The sequence below is a fragment of the Fukomys damarensis genome, unplaced genomic scaffold, assembly GCF_012274545.1.
Source record: "Fukomys damarensis isolate Sample0158 unplaced genomic scaffold, DMR_v1.0_HiC HiC_scaffold_24, whole genome shotgun sequence".
Taxonomy (NCBI): Eukaryota; Metazoa; Chordata; class Mammalia; order Rodentia; family Bathyergidae; genus Fukomys; species Fukomys damarensis.
The window spans coordinates 11,063,462-11,081,530 of NW_022900936.1; the positions used below are offsets into that span (position 1 = coordinate 11,063,462).

General features: G+C 43.3%; 1 protein-coding gene across 2 annotated transcripts in view; it reads right to left on the reverse strand.

Moving 5' to 3' along the window:
- Hunk (hormonally up-regulated Neu-associated kinase) overlaps window positions 1–18,069 on the reverse strand; it is a 103,251-nt gene that overhangs the window by 57,560 nt on the left and 27,622 nt on the right. The window contains exons 1-2 of one of the 2 annotated variants that reach the window (XM_033768045.1): window positions 9,911–9,960; window positions 8,969–9,261 (exon numbers count right to left, since the gene is read on the reverse strand). In XM_033768045.1, the coding sequence (XP_033623936.1) occupies window positions 8,969–9,261; window positions 9,911–9,928 (311 nt within the window). In that variant the 5' untranslated portion in view covers window positions 9,929–9,960. Of the gene's footprint in view, window positions 1–8,968; window positions 9,262–9,910; window positions 9,961–18,069 lie in introns of those variants that run through there. The other variant, XM_033768046.1, reaches the window with a different exon arrangement.

Sequence of the window (18,069 nt, forward strand, 5' to 3'; positions counted from 1 at the left end):
CTAGGAGGACAGGCGGAAGGGGAGGGTTTTCCCTTAGCCTCTCAATCTGAAGGGCTCCTCCCCATGGTACGAAAACTTGAAAATCAGTGTTAACCCATAGCTGGAAACAAAAGGGAAGAAGGAATGAATGGCCCCTAGATGGATGAAAAAGAGACTTTTCTTAGTCAAAGGGGTTTTACAGAGGTATGAGGCTTATTTCTTTACCCCAGTATCTTCCAGGCTCATCCATGGTGTCACAAATGACAGAGTTTCACTCTTTTTTATGCTGAATAGTATCCTACGGTGCAAATATACCATATTTGCTTTATGCATTCATCTGTTTGAACACCTAATCTGATTCCATGTCTTGGCTACTGTAAATAGTGCTGCAATAAACACACGGTGCAGGTAAAATACATCTTTCCTGCCAGGCATCAGGGCGCACACCTGTGATCCCAGCATTGCAGAGCTGAGGCAGGAGGATCACCACAAGTTGGCCAGCCTGCGCTACACAGTGAGTTCAAGACCAACCTGGAATACATAGACACTGTCTCAAAAGACAAACAAACAAACAAACAAACAAACAAAAGCTTCCCTCCTTTTAAGTTGTTTGTATCAGGTAATTTGTCACAGCAACAGAAAGTGGACCAACACAGTCCTAAAGGCTGTTTATTACATTAAATGAAATAAGTCAAGCACAGGAATACAAATGCAGCATGCGGTCAATCATTTGTGGAAGCGAAATAAGTTGGCGTCTAGAAGTGAAAAACAGAATGTTTGTCACCAGAGCACGGGAAAGGTAGAGGAAAGGGAGGATCAAGAGAATGTGGTGAGTGGGTATAAGAACACAGTTAGATATGAGGTCTAGTGTTTTACAACACAGTGGTGGGACTCTAACAATAATTTACTGTAGAGTTGAAGGTACTGGAGGATTTTGAATATTCTCACCAGAAACCAGTGGCAAATATTTGAGGAAACATACAGTAATGCCTTGATTTGATCTTTATACTCTGTGATGTATACAAACATCATACCGTACCCCAGTGTGATGGTTTAGATCTAAAATGTCCCCCCAAAGTGTCAGGCTTTTGGAAGTGATTGGATCATGGAGGTGTAGGCCTCATCGGTGAGCTAATCCACTGGTGAGCTCATGGCTGAAAGTGCTGTTAGGAAGGCGGGGCCTGCTTGGAAGTGGGTTGCTGAGGGTGTGACCTGGAAGCGTGTATTCCTGTCCTTGGCTCCTCCGTGTCTCTCTGCTCCCCGGCTGCCATGGGTTGAGCAGCTTCCTCTGCCTGACCTTCCGCCATCCTGTCTGCTTTGGAGCGTGCTGACCATTGACTGAGTTCCCTGACACCATGCGCCAAAATAAATCTGTCCTTTAAGTTGCAGCTGTCAGGTATTTTGTCGCAGCAACAAGAAAATGACTAAAACACAATCAATTTATGTAATATGTTGATTGAAAATAATTTTTTAAAAGGAAAAATGAAATTTTTTTTCTTTTTATACTAAAAAAAAAAAGGATTTAGGAAAACAAGAAAGGGAATAGGACAGGCTGGCACCCAGAGATGGGTAATTCAAGGCAAGAGAAAGTGATGCGTTAAGGTAGGTTCTCTAGGACAGTGCTACAAAGACTGAGGCATCTTCAGAACACACGTAAGTACCAACGCACTGCTGAGAAAAAGCCATGGGAGGGGTCGGTCTGCAAAGCATCAGGAGGGAGCCCAGCCAAGAAGACAGACAATGGGTACAGGCAAGGAAAGGCCGCCGGACCCCTCTCTGTTCACTGGACAGTTCCAGGAAACATGCCCAGCGGGGGCAGACCTGAGGCTGTATTGGGCAGTGAGTGGGGATATTTTTCCAGATATTCACAGAGTTTCCAAAGGAAAAGGTCTCTTCCATACCCACTCAGGCACTGCCTAATCACAGGCCCTTTGTTCTCAGCTCTTTCAGAGGAACAACTGTAGACAGGCCATTATTAACAACTAAAAGTTCACCCACTGGTGGTCACGTGTACGTCCCTTTCCCCCACCTAGGTGTCCTTGCCTTGATTTAAAGATGGTCCTCTCGAAGGTTTGGGGATTGGCCACAGTGACTTCTAGCCATTGCTTTCTCAGGTGGAGAAGTTCAAGGAAGGAGAGTCACGGAGGACTCTCGCTATGACAAACATTTGAGTCCTGGCTCAGGGCAGGGAAGGGGGGTGCGCCCACTCAGACCTTGCAAAGCAAAGAGGCAGGCAGAACAGTGAATGTGCACATGTGTGCACACCTGAGTATGTGTGAGCTCACATGAATGTGTGCACAAGTGCAAACACACATGCGTGTGTGTGTGTGTGTGTGTGCCTGCCTGTAAGGAAAAACTGAGCGTGCATTATGGGTATGTGCATGCACGTGCATGCATCTATGTGTGGGTGAGCGAGTGTACACATGAGTGAATACGCACCTAGGTAGTATGCACACATGTATGTGGGGTCTTCTCTATGTCCGTACTCCCACAGTGTGGAGACTGTCATACATGTGTGCGTGTATTGGAGTGAGATGTGAACAGAGGAAGATTTCTCCCCTTGGCCCAGCCATGAAGGTCAGGTCAGGGCCTCAACAAAGTGGAGGCACAGATGAAGGGACAGGAACTTTGGAAAGAGCCAGTACAAGACCCTCAGAGCTGAGACCCAAGATGGAAGTGTAGAACTGAATGGCAAAAAAATGGGGTGGCACGATTCAAAGAGGGATAAGACCCAGAGGAGCAGTGAACCCCTGGAGTTGGAGAGCTAAGTAGAGATCAAGAACAAATACAGTGGCCTGGGGAGATTAAGAAAGACAGACTTCAGTAGGTGGCTCTCTCTAACTGGTCAGCTAACCATCCCTGAACAAAGCATTTCAAATCCCGAGCCTCTGATTCTTCTTTGAAAGATAGCATCTGAAAAGGGACTCCTGGACAGGGCTGCTGGCTAAGGAAATGATTCTGTATATGTTTGCCTGTTTGTATGGCAGGCCTCTCCAAGAGGACACAAGTCCTAACAGTGATGAGGTGAGAGGCTGGAGGTAAGAAAAGTAAAGTCGAAGATTCTAAGACAACATGCATGAGGTCCTGAGTTCAAGCCTCACACTACGAGAAAAGAAAAGATTCTAGGATGAGGTAAACAGGGAAGACTTCAGAAAGGGATTAAAAGGGTGATGAATTTGGTCACAACAAACAGTATTGGGGTGTGTGGCCCTCCAAATGGAAGGCCAGAGGGATGGGGCCCAGAGAGGGCTAACCCAAACCCAGACAGGTTAAGTTTAGGAGGGAAAGTTTTGCCTATGGGGATGGCCACAAGATGAAATTTAGTAATAAGCCAAGGATAAAGCATCCAAGAAAAGCTTAACAATCCCCAAGGCAATAGGCATTTTGTAGTGAACAAGAGTTTTTTAGCTGAGGTCTTAACTTCAAAAGCACTGTATTAAAGCCAAATGATTTGTAGGGGCCGGGGATTTAGCTCAGTGGTTCCGCCACCTGCCTCGCAAGAGCAAGGTCCTGAGTTCAATCCCCCGGTAACAAAAAGAAAAAGAAAAAAAAATGACTTGTAAATCTTTGATTTATTTATAGCATTGGGCAGTTTAATAAAACACAAGAATAATTTGTTAAGCATGGATCTGATTCATTTATTCAGAATGAAACCTTTATTGAATTCCTATAATGCTCCAGAAACAATTTCTGCTTATAAAAGTGAAAGAGCTAGTTGCTAAAAGGATGCCACTCTACAAATTGTGACCTGAAAATTAAACAAAGTACCACAAAGTCAATGAAGAAACTCCCTTGAAACTCTACAGAAAAATACGAAATGTTCCAGAAAAAGCCTGGGACTGGCTACCAGAAAGCCACCTCAGACACTGGCTGCTCTCGTTCGGTGTCCCTTCATACATCTCACAAAGTCTCCTGTGTGTTCCCTGGGCTGGGCACTGAGCTAAATTATGGTCTAGGCAGAAGACAAAGATTAAACAACTAAGAATCACAAGATACAGGTTTGGAAGGCAGACGGAGGGTGCTGTGGGACCACACATGGTCCCAAGAGAGCACCCAGCTGGGCTTCCCAGAGAAAGTGTGCTTGGAGCTGGGATCTACCTGGAGGATGAACAGTATTCAGCCAGACAAAGACGGCAAGGGTGGCACCCAGAGGAGAGCTATGGGGCCCTGCATACTCGGAACTCACAAATGAGGAGGACTCAGCAATAACTACAGTAAACTTGGCCCTTATGGAAGGTCTCAGTTTGAGCACTTTTTTATGGGAAGGGGGAGGTACCAGGGGATCGAACTCAGGTCCTTGCTCTTGCGAGGCAGGTGGTGGAACCACTAAGTTAAATCCCCGGCCCTGAGCACTGTATATAGACAACTTATCTAATCGCCCCCAATCATCACATACAATGGATAATCTCCCATCCCTCTGGGGCAGATGTGGCAAGACAGGCACCAGCCTGAGAAATGCACCCAGTTCTGTTTCTAAGTGGTACAGGCCACACGTGGATGCAGGCTTTAGTGTCAACACTGCTCGCCACTGTCCCTACCAACCTACAGAACAGTTAGGCTATGGTTTTGCAAAATCATGCATCTGCAAACACATTTTTCAAAGCACAATTGTTATGGTTCAGATGTCCCCCAAAGGTCTTGTGGGTTCGGAGGTAGGGCATCTGGAAGGTGACCAGATCTCGGGGGCACTACAGTCATCCGTGAATTAATCCACTAATGAATTCAGTAGCTGAGTGTGCTGCTGGTCAGAAAAGGCAGGTCACCGGGGACACACGTTGGAAGGGTATAAATCTCCCCACCTCTCTCTTTCCCTCCTTCCTGCTCATCATGACGTGACCAGTTTTCTTCTGCCAGACTCTTGTGGCATGCATGGTTTGCCTTGAAGCCAACCAACTATGGACTGAAACCTCTCAAAACCACAAGCCCAAATGAGCCTCTCCCCCATTAATTTGTGGGTATCAGATACTGTGCCTCAGTGATAAGAAAGAGACTAAGACACCAATTACAACCAAAACCTTTGGTGTCACCAGGGCTTCCAGGTAGGTGCTTACTCTTAGCAGACAGACAGGCCTGGGATCCCGAACAGTTTCTGGACAGGAGCAGAAATGATTTCCCTCTCATCTGCCTCCCCTCACTTTCCCTTGGGGAGAAAAAAAAAAAAAAGACTTACAATTTAAAAGAACTTCTTAATCCTCCAGCAAAACAGGTTGTGCTTGCTTCTTGTCAGACCCAAGAGAACAAAGCAAAGTTCCTGCCCTTCCACTGCATTCCTCCTGAGCTCCGCAGGACCTTTCCCAATATTGATGAATGAAGAAGGTCATGGCCCTGGGAGTGGCTGAGTTGACACATGTCCATGCAAGGGCTTGAGCAGTCTTTGATCACGGTCCCTCTCTGCTCACCCTACAGCCAGCGGCTGCTCTCTTCCTGCTTAGGGACGGTGGCCCTGTATCTCTAACGTTTGGTCTGTATAGTTTGATTGGACTTTGTTATTTTGAATGAGCAGATGAATCTCAAATTAGCCTCTTAGCAGAATTGGCGGCCCTCTTGTTGATTCGTGTTAAGAGTCGGTGCCCTGTTTACAATGGGCACACCATCAGGTTTGGGCATCCTGCCAAGAACGTGCGTTGGAAGGGGGAAGAAAAAGACAAAACAAACTGGCTATATTTTAAATGTGGAATGTTTCAGGTATTCCTGAAATGGAATTAATGACAAAGTTAGATCACACTCTACCTGTGTGAAAATGAATAGCAGCCCTATTAATAGCAAAGGACCCAAAGACGCCAAGCAGGTTTGGTTTCACATAAAGTTGGGAGTCAGCTTGCATTATAAATTCCATTTATAATGACAGCTATATGATTTTTTAAAAGATTTGCCCTTTTTTTCGGTGCTGGGGATAAGCACCCAGGACCTCCTCCTTGCTGGACAAGTGTTCTTCCAGTGAGCCACTTCCTGGTCTGTAAGATTTGTGTCTTGTTAATGATATGTAAATAGTTCTGGGAGGGCAAATAAACATTCAGAACTCATAGCACAGGAAATGGGGCTGTGACAGCATTGAGTTGACTGTGACATACTGAATTTCACAACATCAGCTGACAGGGAACCGAAGAAGGCTTTTTAAGTCACGGTATGCCTGTAGCCAGAAAAATCCATTCTGAATCCTTTTGGACGATACGATCTATTTGCTCAGAAACCTTCCCACCAGGCACTCCAGGGCTTCTCTGCAATGCTACGCCATCTCACTCATCTGAAAAACCTAACCTCAAAATAATTCATGACATGCATTCCTCCTCTGCAGCACAAAGAAGAAAAGTCTCCACCGCGGAAGAGTGCTACAGTAAAGAGTACACAGGAGTGGTCACAGTGAAAAATAAGCCAGTGGCAAGCAAATTACAGATGCTAAAATTAGTAACATGGAATCTTCCAAAGTGAAGAGATTCCACTAACGCCATCCATAAATATATTGTAAGCAAGCCCCTTGATGGACTGTCTGGGCCACCTGATCATTTGCGCCCACGTGCAGTGACAAACAATAAGGTGATTTCTAGAGAGAAAAGCAAGGGAATTCTCCTAAATCTCTCACCATTCCTGGATTATGAATATACTTCCAGGGAGAGAGAAGGAGGAGAGAGCTGGAGATAAGACAGAAGCAGCATACTGTCTTTGCTATCAAAACATTATTAAATTCATTCCTTTGACATTCTGACAGTAATTGCACCGAGAAGGATTGGATTTTGTTAAAAATTACTTTAAAAGGGTTGTTGAGAATTTCCTGCAGCAGAGACCTGTGAGCAGTGGCACAGCTTTCACTTGATTTTCTTTTGTTGTCCTCATGATCCTGAGAGGCTTGGTGCTCATCTCATTTCTGACAGCAAGAAGCCCTTGGAAAAACACCCTGAGTCCTGCAGAAAGCCCTGCCCCTTGTAGTCCCCTGGTTCTATTTTCTGCTGTGACCTTCGGAGTCAGTAATCCAAGCTGACTCATTCGTGAGGTTTTTACCTCTGTCTTCTTAATAAACAAAGACAGGACCAGGCACCCTTATGAATATCATTTTCCTAATAATGGCAGAGCCATGACACTGCAGGCAACACTAGGGTATTGTTGGGAAGAGCCCAGAATAGTGCTATACACTTCAAATTTCTGAATGTTCCCATCGTTGGTGATGTAAGCCGGAAGAGTTCTAATACATCGTGATCGTGTGACAATGTGTGACTCAGGTGTTTGTGAAGAGGGTTCCTCCCCTCCGTGGATGAGCCCTAGCGGTGCCTGGAAAGCCCTGAACAGAGGGACGTCCTCGTGGCCCCTGGGCTTCACAGTGACAAGGGAGAGCATCCCTGATGCCAGTCTCACCAGGGAGCACACAGGCCTCTCCACCTGGATAGTGGGAGAGCTGATGGCTCCAAGCTTCTTCCTCTACTGATCAGAAAATGAATGGCGTTCAGTCAGATAAAAGGTACCATCGGGTGTTGACTTTTGAAAGAAACACACGTTTCTTCAAAAGGTTATTAAACTGGGACTTGTTGTATGACCCAGCAATTCCACTCCAAGAAAAGCAAGAGAAATGAAAACATATATCCGCACAAAAATTGGTCTACGAGTGCTCACTACAGCATTATTGGTAATAGCCAAAAAGCGGAAACAATCCAAACTTCCATCACTTGATAAAGAGATCAGCAAACTGGGATGAATCCTTGCAGTGCAATGTTAATTGCTTATAAAAAGAAAAAGGAAAGAGGTACTAAAACATGTTATAACATGGATGAATCTGAAAAATATTTTGCCAAGAAAAAGACATCAATCACAAAAGACCACCTCCATACTGAATGGTTCCGTTTACATGAAATGTCCAGAACAGGCAAATCCGTACAGACAGAACACAGATTAGGAGTTACCAGGAGTCCGAGAAAGACTGGGAAGCAAGTGCTAATGATACAAGGTTTCTTTTGGGGGACAAAAAAAATTCTAAAATTAGATTGCAATGATAGTTGCACAACACGGAAAAGACTAAAGCCATTGGAATATACACCTTCATATGGTGAGTTTTAGAGTATATATACTTAGATCTCAATTTTTAAATGTTTAAACATATGTGCTTATATAAGGACACATACACACATCTTATGCCTTGCCTACATTTCTCAGAATGAGAATTATGCATGATTATTAATTTTTCTCAATAACTGAGTAACTAATGGTTAAGCATTCCATAAAGAAGCATGCATTTATTAGGGGAGCCAATAATTTGGGGGGAAGGAAAGAGAACATTTTTATATTTTTTATTTTTACAATTTATTATCATATTCCACATAGGCAACCACCACCAACAGCAATATCAGCGACCACTATTTTTGTTCAGTTTCTTTGTAAAGCCCCTATCTAGGAAGGAACGAGCTGGTATAAACAAGTCTGGTTTCTGGGGAACATCTCTAGATTTCAAGGGCAAGTCCACAATTTGAATTCAATCAAATTGAATAAAACTGTGATTGAGCAGCTACCACTGGAAAGTAAACACCGTGAAAGCACCTCTCTCTCACACTGGCTGAGCAGTAACCTCATGCCATCCCACCTCTGAGCCTTCTCTCAGGTACCTCGGCAACTGATCTCTCAACTTGGTAAATAATAAGGGCAGCACCTGTCACTTACCTGGTACAGACTGAGCACCAAACGCTGTTCAAGCTCTTTCTATCAACTCATTGGTCAGGGCATCGGTGGAGAGAGAAGTAGTAGCATTCTCAGTCCACAGATGAACAGGCCGGAGACGTGCAGCAATTTACCCAAGGTCAAACGACCACCAAAGGGCAGAGCCAGGGTACAAGCCCAGACACTCTGGCTTTACTTGTTGAACCCCACGCTGATATTAACCCAGCTTATGAAACAATTCAGTGGACTAAATTCTGCAGAAAACTTGTAAATTAGGATGCAATTACTCAGCCTTGCTTAGAGCATCCATTTAGCAAAGATCTGGCGATGATCAGCCCGACGTGGCTCTTACCTGTGGACCACCCCAACCCGGTGCAGGTGCTCCACTGCGGAGATGAGCTGCCGGATGTATCTGCGGGCCTCGGACTCCTCCAGCCGCTTCTTCTCGTAGATCTTGTGCATCAAGTTGCCCCCAGGGCACAGCTCCATGACCAGGTAATAGCTGTTTTCCGTCTCTAAGATATCAAGGAGCTGTGTGATGTTGGGGTGACGGATCATCTGCTGGATCTGCCCTTCCCGCCGCAGATTTTTGGTGACATAGGTGTCCTTTTTGGCTCTCTTCTTATCAATGACTTTGATGGCCACCTAAGAAACCAAGAGCACAGCTGTTATTAGACACTGCAGGCAAGGGTGATTCCTCAACTACTCTCAAGGACGCTAGGACAATTCATAGCTATTTCCCTGCACCAGGAGAAATGCTGGGTCTAAAACACCAAGAGTAGAGATGTGGCTTGGTGGGAGACTGCATGCCGAGCATCTGCAAGTCTCTGAAAGTCTCCATCCCCAGCATCACAAAAAAATTAGGAACGAATTAATTAAAACAGCATCAAAGGAAAAAGCAGAATATCAGGAAAAGAACAAGAGACTCATTTGTTAAAGAAGAGAATGGAATTTACTCAAGGAAATTTCAGTGTTCTAGAACTAGGGTCCTAGAATGCTCTGCAAAGGGTTGATAATATCAAATAGTCCCTCCAGGGAACAGGACAGGAGTGGAATCCTGACCTCTCGAGCAAGGGACTCTCCCCACTATCTCTCAGGATGATTTTGCTCCCCACCCCCCGGTCTGATGCACAACCCTCCCACCTCAGAAACAGCTAACCCTGTCCCCATTCTTCATCTAGGGTGTGCTTAGAAGCCAGGGAAAGAACTGTCGGAGGACCCAGCTTCTCTGGCCTTTGTCAGCCCCTTCTCTGCCTTGCACAGCCCCCTGCTGCCTCCGGCCTCCAAAGCTGACCTCCTTCCCAGCATGCATCACGTCTCCGAGATCAGGACCCAGCCTCACATCTCAGCTCCCAGAGCAGCTCATCCTGAGCCACCTCCCCACCATCAACGTGTCCAGAAGGGAGGTTCTGAGGGAGGGAAGAACAGAAGGAAGGAAGGAGGATAGAGAAGAAGGGAAGGCTTTCTTCTAAACCTAACTCTGTGCCCTCCCACCTCTCCCTCTTCCTTTATGGGCGCCACCTCTTCACCCTCCAGGCCCCGGGACACCTCACTGTTTCTAAGGTCCTCACTGCCCCTTCTAATGTGACCAGCCATTGAGCGGCCAACTCCCTTCCCCTTCTCTTCCCCTCTGCCCACCCAGCACCTTCCCCCAGCACCCAGCACCTGCTGTCCCTCAGGAATGCTCTGCCACACAGCCAACGAGCCACCAGCTGCAAGCTGGAGACAGTGGACTGTCCATTCTTGTTAATTTCCTTTTCGGTGATTATATTTTGTACCTGTCTCCCAGTGCACTCAATGTATTAGTACAGCCTTACAGGCATGTAGGTGAATGATGAATAAGTAAAGAAATATGTTTACAGTGAGAGGCTCAGATGTTATCTAGGAACACAGTTCATGACAAAATGAATAAATAAAAACCTTAGATCTCATGTACAGCATGGTGACTACAGTTCACAATAAAGTATTATATTCTTAAAAACTGCTCAAGAGAGCAGATCTTAAATGTTACGCGCGCGCGCGCACACGCACACACACACACACACACACACACACACACACACACGATAACTCTGAGGTGATTGACATGTTAATGAGCTTAACTGAGGCAACCACTCCACAATGTACACACACATATCAAAACATCACACTGTACACAGTAAATATAGACTCTGCTTCTCTGTCACTTGGGCCTCAAAAAAGCTGTAAAACAATACTTTAAAAGAAAAAAGAAAATGAAAAAAGCAGAAGCCACAGGCAAACTTCTTAAACCAACAAAAGGCCAACCACCACCAGTCAGCCTAAACTAGCATATCGATACCCTAACTCTTCTCCGCAACTGTCGTCCTGGTTTCCCGAATTTACTCCATGCTCTGCCTCAAAAATCACTGGGCCCAGAACCCTAATTTCTCACTAAAGCCTTTTGGGGCTCACTGCTGCCTGCCTGAGTTCATAAGCATCTTCCTGTCAGCTGTACCATGGACTCACCAGGTTTCCTCTTTGCCCACTCAAATCCGCCAGTCCCCAATGGCCAACTCAAGAGCCATCCTCTTTCTAGAGAGCCCTCCTCCCCTGAGTTCCCAAATACTTACAACTTGGAAGATGAGAAGCTCTCCTCACTGTAACCCAGCCCACTCCCTTCCCCACACAGAGCCTTATAAACAGTTAAGTGACCGGTGGGAATACCAACCAATGCAATCATCAAAGCAAAAACAGCTGTAAACAGCTGAATCTGCTATCTCTTCTGGAGGACAGAGTTTTGTCTTAATAGGGAATTTCAGGCGCTTTATCCAAAGATATCAAAAAACAGCCAAGGGCTGATGATGATCAGGACAAGCTGGGGGGCCTCTGCTGACATGAACCTCACAAGTCAAGTCCCCACCAGCATTCCTGGCCCACAGAAGTGACTTTCACTCCAGCCATGGTCAGCCCAAGTCCTTCAACAGATGCTAGACTAACAGCTTTGTAAACTGTTCATTCCTGGTTCCCTCTAAATATATTTATTTCTATCCTCTTGGGGGAAAGGGAAAAGTACAATTAAGTTCTATCTCTGCTTGACTTTGTTGTGATGTTATAAAATTACACCCTTTGGCAACAAAATCTTAAAAGTATTATGAATAAACAGCAGTCTAAAAGCCAGGAAGTGAGATGATCAGCCTTTTTTTGTTGTTGTTCTTTTAACAGAGCACACAAGTATTGTTAGGAGAACTTATTTAGCTTTTAATCACCCTGTGCTAGGTTAAGTAAGAGCCAAAAAACTTAAGTGTGGGTCCCTGGGTCACATGGATGTCATTGTATCCGAGAAGAAAGACTACACATGTGGTTCAGTGCGAGACTTTGAGGTGAGATTCACCTGGATTCCGCAGGTGGGCCCTACAGGTCCTCCTGAGTGAGACAGAGATGGGGGAAACTCTGCACAGATTGGAAAGGACAAGCCCATGTGAAGGAGGAGGCAGAAATGAGATGAGTCCACCAGCCAAGGATCACTGACATCCACCAGAAACTGGAAGAAGCAAGAGCAAACTCCACCCGAAAAGGCTCCAGAGGCCATATAAACCCTGCTAATACTTTCACTGTAGATGTCTGGCCACAAGAACTGTGAAAGAAATCATTTCCTAGGTTAAGCCACCATGTTTGTAGAAATTTGTTACAGCAGCCATAGAAACTAATACCTTCTCTAAAGGTAAAAAATAAAAGGAACTTTTACCTGGTGAACTTTTACCCTCTGGGGTACCTCTCCAGGCCTTATGAGCCCCTCTTCGGAATCATGGATAACACAACCTGTTATGGTTTGGATCAAAAAATACTCTCCAAGTCAGGCACAGTGGATCACTCCTGTAATCCCAGCACTCAGGAGGGTAAGACAGGAAGATCACAAATTCAACACCAGCCTAGGCAATTAAGCAAGACCCTGTCTCAAAGGCAAAACAAAAGGGGGGAGGGGTTGGAGGCCGAAGCTCTGTCCCCGCACCGTCCAGAGGAAGGTGGGATTCGGGGGAGCTCCCCCACCACCCATGGTCACACCAGCAATGGCAGTGGGTAAGGGGGGCAGGGGTGGCTATTGGGTTGATCTTCCAGGTGCCTGGGACAGGAAGTGTCACAAGTGACAGCGGAAGTCCCACAGCCATGGTTTCCATGGTGACGGTAAGCAAACCTTGACTACCAGCACTTCAGTCACCCAGTCACCCAGAGATTCCCAGAGCCAGAGCCACCAGAGACCTCAGGCTGTGGTGGGCACGCAGGGACTCGAAGACTCGGAGCACCAATGTCTTGCTAAGTTGCCCCAGCTGGTCTTGAACTTATGATCCTCCTGCTTCAGCCTCTCAGCATGCTTAAATCACAGAATGGCTTCTTCATCATCTCAAAAGAAAACAGAACCCAAAAAAAAGAACAACGGAAGAAGAGTCTTCAGCAAAAAATGGATGTGTGCTTTTTTATTGAGAGAAATAAGGTGCCCTGCTTAATTTTTCTAAATCAGTTTGTCTCACCAGACTAGAGCCAGATGAATCGAGGAAGTGGGCGAAAATATCTACTGAAAAAGATTTAAGGGTGAAGCTGCTATATAATTTCACACTTTATTCTTTAGCAATAGATGCAAGTGCTGACGTCACAGATATGGTTCAACTTGCTGTTTTTAATTAGCAGTATTATAGATTAGGAATATAGTATCACTGAAGACATGGTTTCTTTGATAAAATTAAAATACAGCTAAGGGCTGGGGATTTAGCTCAGTGGTGCACCTGCCTCACAAGCACAAGGTCCCAAGTTCCATCCCCTGTACCAAAAACAAAAACAAACAACAACAACAACAACAAAAATAGCTAAATTTCTTCATTTATATTAAGCAGTAAAAATGTGACTTTCTTTGAACTTTGTTAACCTATCTGGTGTAACCATAGTGGTACTCTGTGATGGTTGGTAAAAAAGAGGGATTTAAACTGGATCTGGTGGCACATATGCATAATCCCAGCACTCATGAGGCTGAGGCAGGAGGATCCCTGCATGTTTGAGGCCAGCCTGGGCTGCATAATGAATTCAAGTCCAGCCTGAACTACAGAGTGAAACCTTGTCTCAAAAAAAAAAAGAAAAGAAAAGAAAAAGAGGTATTTATAAATTAATAAGAGATAATGCAATTGTTGCTGGAAAGTCACATTTAATAAAATAGTGCTGCGTTATACATCAAGAAAATTCAAACTTTAAAAATGGATGTTAGCTCAGAGCCACCTCTGCTGTGTGGCCCAGCCCGTTTCCAGCGGGCACCAGAGATTGGCTGCAGCACAGCACCAGGTGGGTGAGTTTTGCATCATCACCCGGGCTTGGACTCAGAGCCACCTCTGCTGCACGGCCCCAACTATGGGACTCCTCTAGAGCCACGTCATTTCCCGCGGGCACCAGTGATTGGCTCCGACACAGCGCCAGGAGGGTAGCCTGGCCCCGCTGAGCACGGTCACGCCCCCGCCCCTGGCTATTAGATCCCCTGACTGAGCCAGTCCTTGGACACACTATGCAAAGGCATGGCGGGCTATAAAGGGTGATGATTGATCCTATTATGTTCCTCATTGTATCAACAGGGATAAAGGATAGGGATTGATTTGATGAGTTGTTTTCTCAATTATGACAATGAGAATGTCTATTGGTCATTAGAGAATCAAAGGCTGGGACACAATGATATCAGGAAGATTTAATGACCCACAGATTGAATCAAGGGCAACCCAACAGCAAAAATAAAGATGAGAAAACATTTAAGCAAGCCAGAAAGACAGACTTCCAGTTCACCAATGGCAAACAGTAGGGCAAAGGAGATGAAAAATCAGATAGTGAACCTCCAGGACACTCAGAACTCACAGCACAGGAAGTAACAAAACAGATCAATCAGGCTCTAGAAAAATTCAAAACAGAAATAATTTCCCAGATAACCATAGAGATGGTGAGCAAAATGAAAGACATGATTCGAAACTCCAGAACAGAAACTGACAAAAAAAATATATGAGCTCAGGACCATGATAGAAGCCATGAAGGCCCAGAATAAGAAAGAAATGGAAACAATGAACACCCAACATAGGAAAGAAATGGAATCCATTAAACAGATTCAAACAGATATCCAGGAGATTAAAAACTCTACTGAAAGCGTACGCAACAGAATAAAAGATTGCGAAGATAGAATCTCAGATATAGAGGATAGGATAGCAGACAGTGACCATAAAAAGAGAGGTCTCTTAAAAAGAGGAAGGGAGCATGAGAAATCAATCCAACAACTCCTAGATGATGCAAAGAAGAATAACATAAGACTGATAGGTATCCATAAAGGACCAGAAGAAAATGCAAATGACTTAAAAAAGCTGTTCAAAGAATTAATGACAGAAAACTTCCCAAACAGAGGGGAAGAATTAGACATACAGATAAGCGAGGCATATAGGACACCAACTAGCCACGATCAAAAAACACTACACCTAGACATATAATAATCAAGATCCCAGAAACCCAATAGAAGAACAAAATACTACAAGCAGTAAGAGAAAAGAAACAAATCACATGCAAAGGAAAGCCCATCAGAATCACAGCAGACTTTTCAACACAAACCCTCAGGTCAAGGAGAGCCTGGAGTGAGGTATTTAAAGTCCTAAAAGAAAACAACCTACAACCAAGACTGATGTATCCTGCAAAACTCTCTTTCAAAATGGAAGGGGAAATAAGATACTGCCATGATAAAGAACACCTGAGAAAGTTCATGAATATTAAACCAGCACTACAAAGAATTTTAAACAATATCCTAGAAAAAGACAATGAAGATCACAACACCAGGAGGCCCAACAGAGCAAATCAAATAGCCAAGGCAAGAAACTAAAAGGAGAGGACAAAAAATAAAGTCAACAAAAGGACAATAACATGACAATAATAACTCAGTACATATCAGTTATAACTATCAATATCAATGGCCTCAATTCACCAATCAAGAGAAAAAGATTGGCAGAGCGGATTAAGAAGCAAAATCCAACAATATGTTGTATACAAGAAATGCACCTAGTGCAAAAAGAAGCCCAGAGACTGAAAGTGAAAGGATGGAAAACAATTCTCCACGCAACAGGCGCCCAGAAAAAAGCAGGGGTAGCAATCTTATTCACATACAAAGCAAACTTCAAAGCAAAACTGATTAAGAGAGACAAAGAAGGCCACTACATCCTTGTAAAGGGAACAATCCAAGAGGAAGAAATGACAATCATAAACATATATGCACCAAATATAAATGCCCCCAACTATATAAAACAAATATTAAGTAACATGAAAAACCAAATAACCACTAATACAATTGTAGTGGGGGATCTAAATACCCCACTATCACAAATAGACAGATCATCTAGCCAAAAAATCAACAATGAAATACTAGAACTGAACCAAGCTTTTGAATATATGGACTTATTAGACACCTATAGTGTTCCACCCCACAAAATCAGAATATACAATCTTTTCAGCTGCACATGGGTCATTCTCCAAGATTGATCACATACTAGCTCACAAAACAGGTTTGAATAAATGCAAAAGAACTGAAGTTATTCCCTGTATATTATCAGTTCACAGTGCAGTAAAGCTGGAGATCAATAGCATAAGAAACCGTAGGAACTTCACAAACACATGGAAATTGAACAACACTCTCCTGAACAATCAATGGATCATAGAGAAAATTAAAGAAGAAATCAGTTTTTACAAATAAACAAAAATGCCACTACAACATACAGGAATCTATGGGACACAATGAAAGCAGTTCTATGTGGAAAATTCATAGCACTGAATGCCCACATTAGGAAAACAGAGCAAGTTCAAATAAACAACCTAAAGATGACTCTTAGACTCCTAGAAAAACAAGAGCAAGAAAAACCCAAAGCTCGAACAAGAGAGGAAATTATAAAGATTAGAGCAGAAATCAATTCAATGGAAACTAAGAAAATGATACAAAAAATGAATGAATCAAAGTTGGTTTTTTGAAAGAATAAATAAAATTGATAAACCCTTAGCAAACCTTATCAAAAAAAAGGAAAGAAAAGGCTCAGATTCATGCAATCAGGAATGAAAAAGGTGAAGTCACAACAGATCCCACAGAAATCCAGAGGATCATTAATACATACTATGAGAACCTGTACTCTAACAAAATGGAAAACACAGAAGAAATGGACAGATTTCTAGATACTTATGAATTACCAAAGTTGAACGAAGAAGATAAAAACATTTTGAACACCCCAATCACAATCAGTGAAATTGAAAATGTAATTAAAAACTTACCAACAAAGAAAAGCTCACACCCTGATGGATTCACTGCTGAATTTTCAAGACATTTAGAGAAGATCTACCACCATTACTCTTCAGACTTTTCAGTGAAATTGAAGGAGAAGCAATACTTCCAAATTCATTCCTGGAAGCAAATATCACTTAGACTCCCAAACCTGGGAAAGATGTAACTAAAAAAGAGAACTACAGGCCAATCTCCTTAATGAATATAGATGCAAAAATCTTCAATAAGATACTAGCAAACAGAATACAGAGGATCATCAAGAAGATCATACATCCTGACCAAGTCGGATTTATTCCAGGGATGAAAGGATGGTTCAACATAAATAAATCAATAAATATAATACACTATATTAATAAAGTCAAGGACAAGAACCACATGATCCTCTCGATAGATGCAGAAAAAGTATTTGACAAAATTCAACACCCATTCATGATAAAAACTCTGCAAAAAACTGGAATAGATGGTCTATGTCTCAACTTAATAAAGGCTATCTATGAAAAACCAACAGCCAACATCATCTTAAATGGCCAAAAATTGAAAACCTTCACATTAAAATCAGGAACAAGACAAGGATGCCCACTATCACCACTCCTCTTCAATATAGTTCTGGAAACATTAGCCACAGCAATTAGAAAAGAGAAAGAAATTAAAGCAATAAAGGTAGGAAAGGAAGAAGTTAAACTGTCATTATTTGCTGATGATATGATACTCTACATTGAAGACCCAAAAAACTCTACCAAAAGACTTCTCGACTTAATTGACACTTTTAGCAAAGTAGCTGGATACAAGGTCAACACCCAAAAATCAATAGCCTTCTTGTACGCAAACAACAGACTCACTGAGAAAGAAATTAGGGAAACAATTTCTTTCACAATAGTACCCAAAAAAATGAAGTACCTGGGAATCAATCTAACAAAAGAAGCAAAAGACCTCTACACTGAAAACTATAGCACTCTTAAAAAAAAAGAGATCGAGGAGGATATAAGAAAATGGAAAGATCTCCCCTGCTCCTGGGTAGGAAGAATCAACATAGTGAAAATGGCCATACTACCAAAACTACTATACAGATTCAATGCAATACCAATTGAAATCCCAACACTATACTTCACAGAACTAGAAAGAAGAATCCAAAAATTCATTTGGAACCATAAGAGACCTAGAATAGCAAA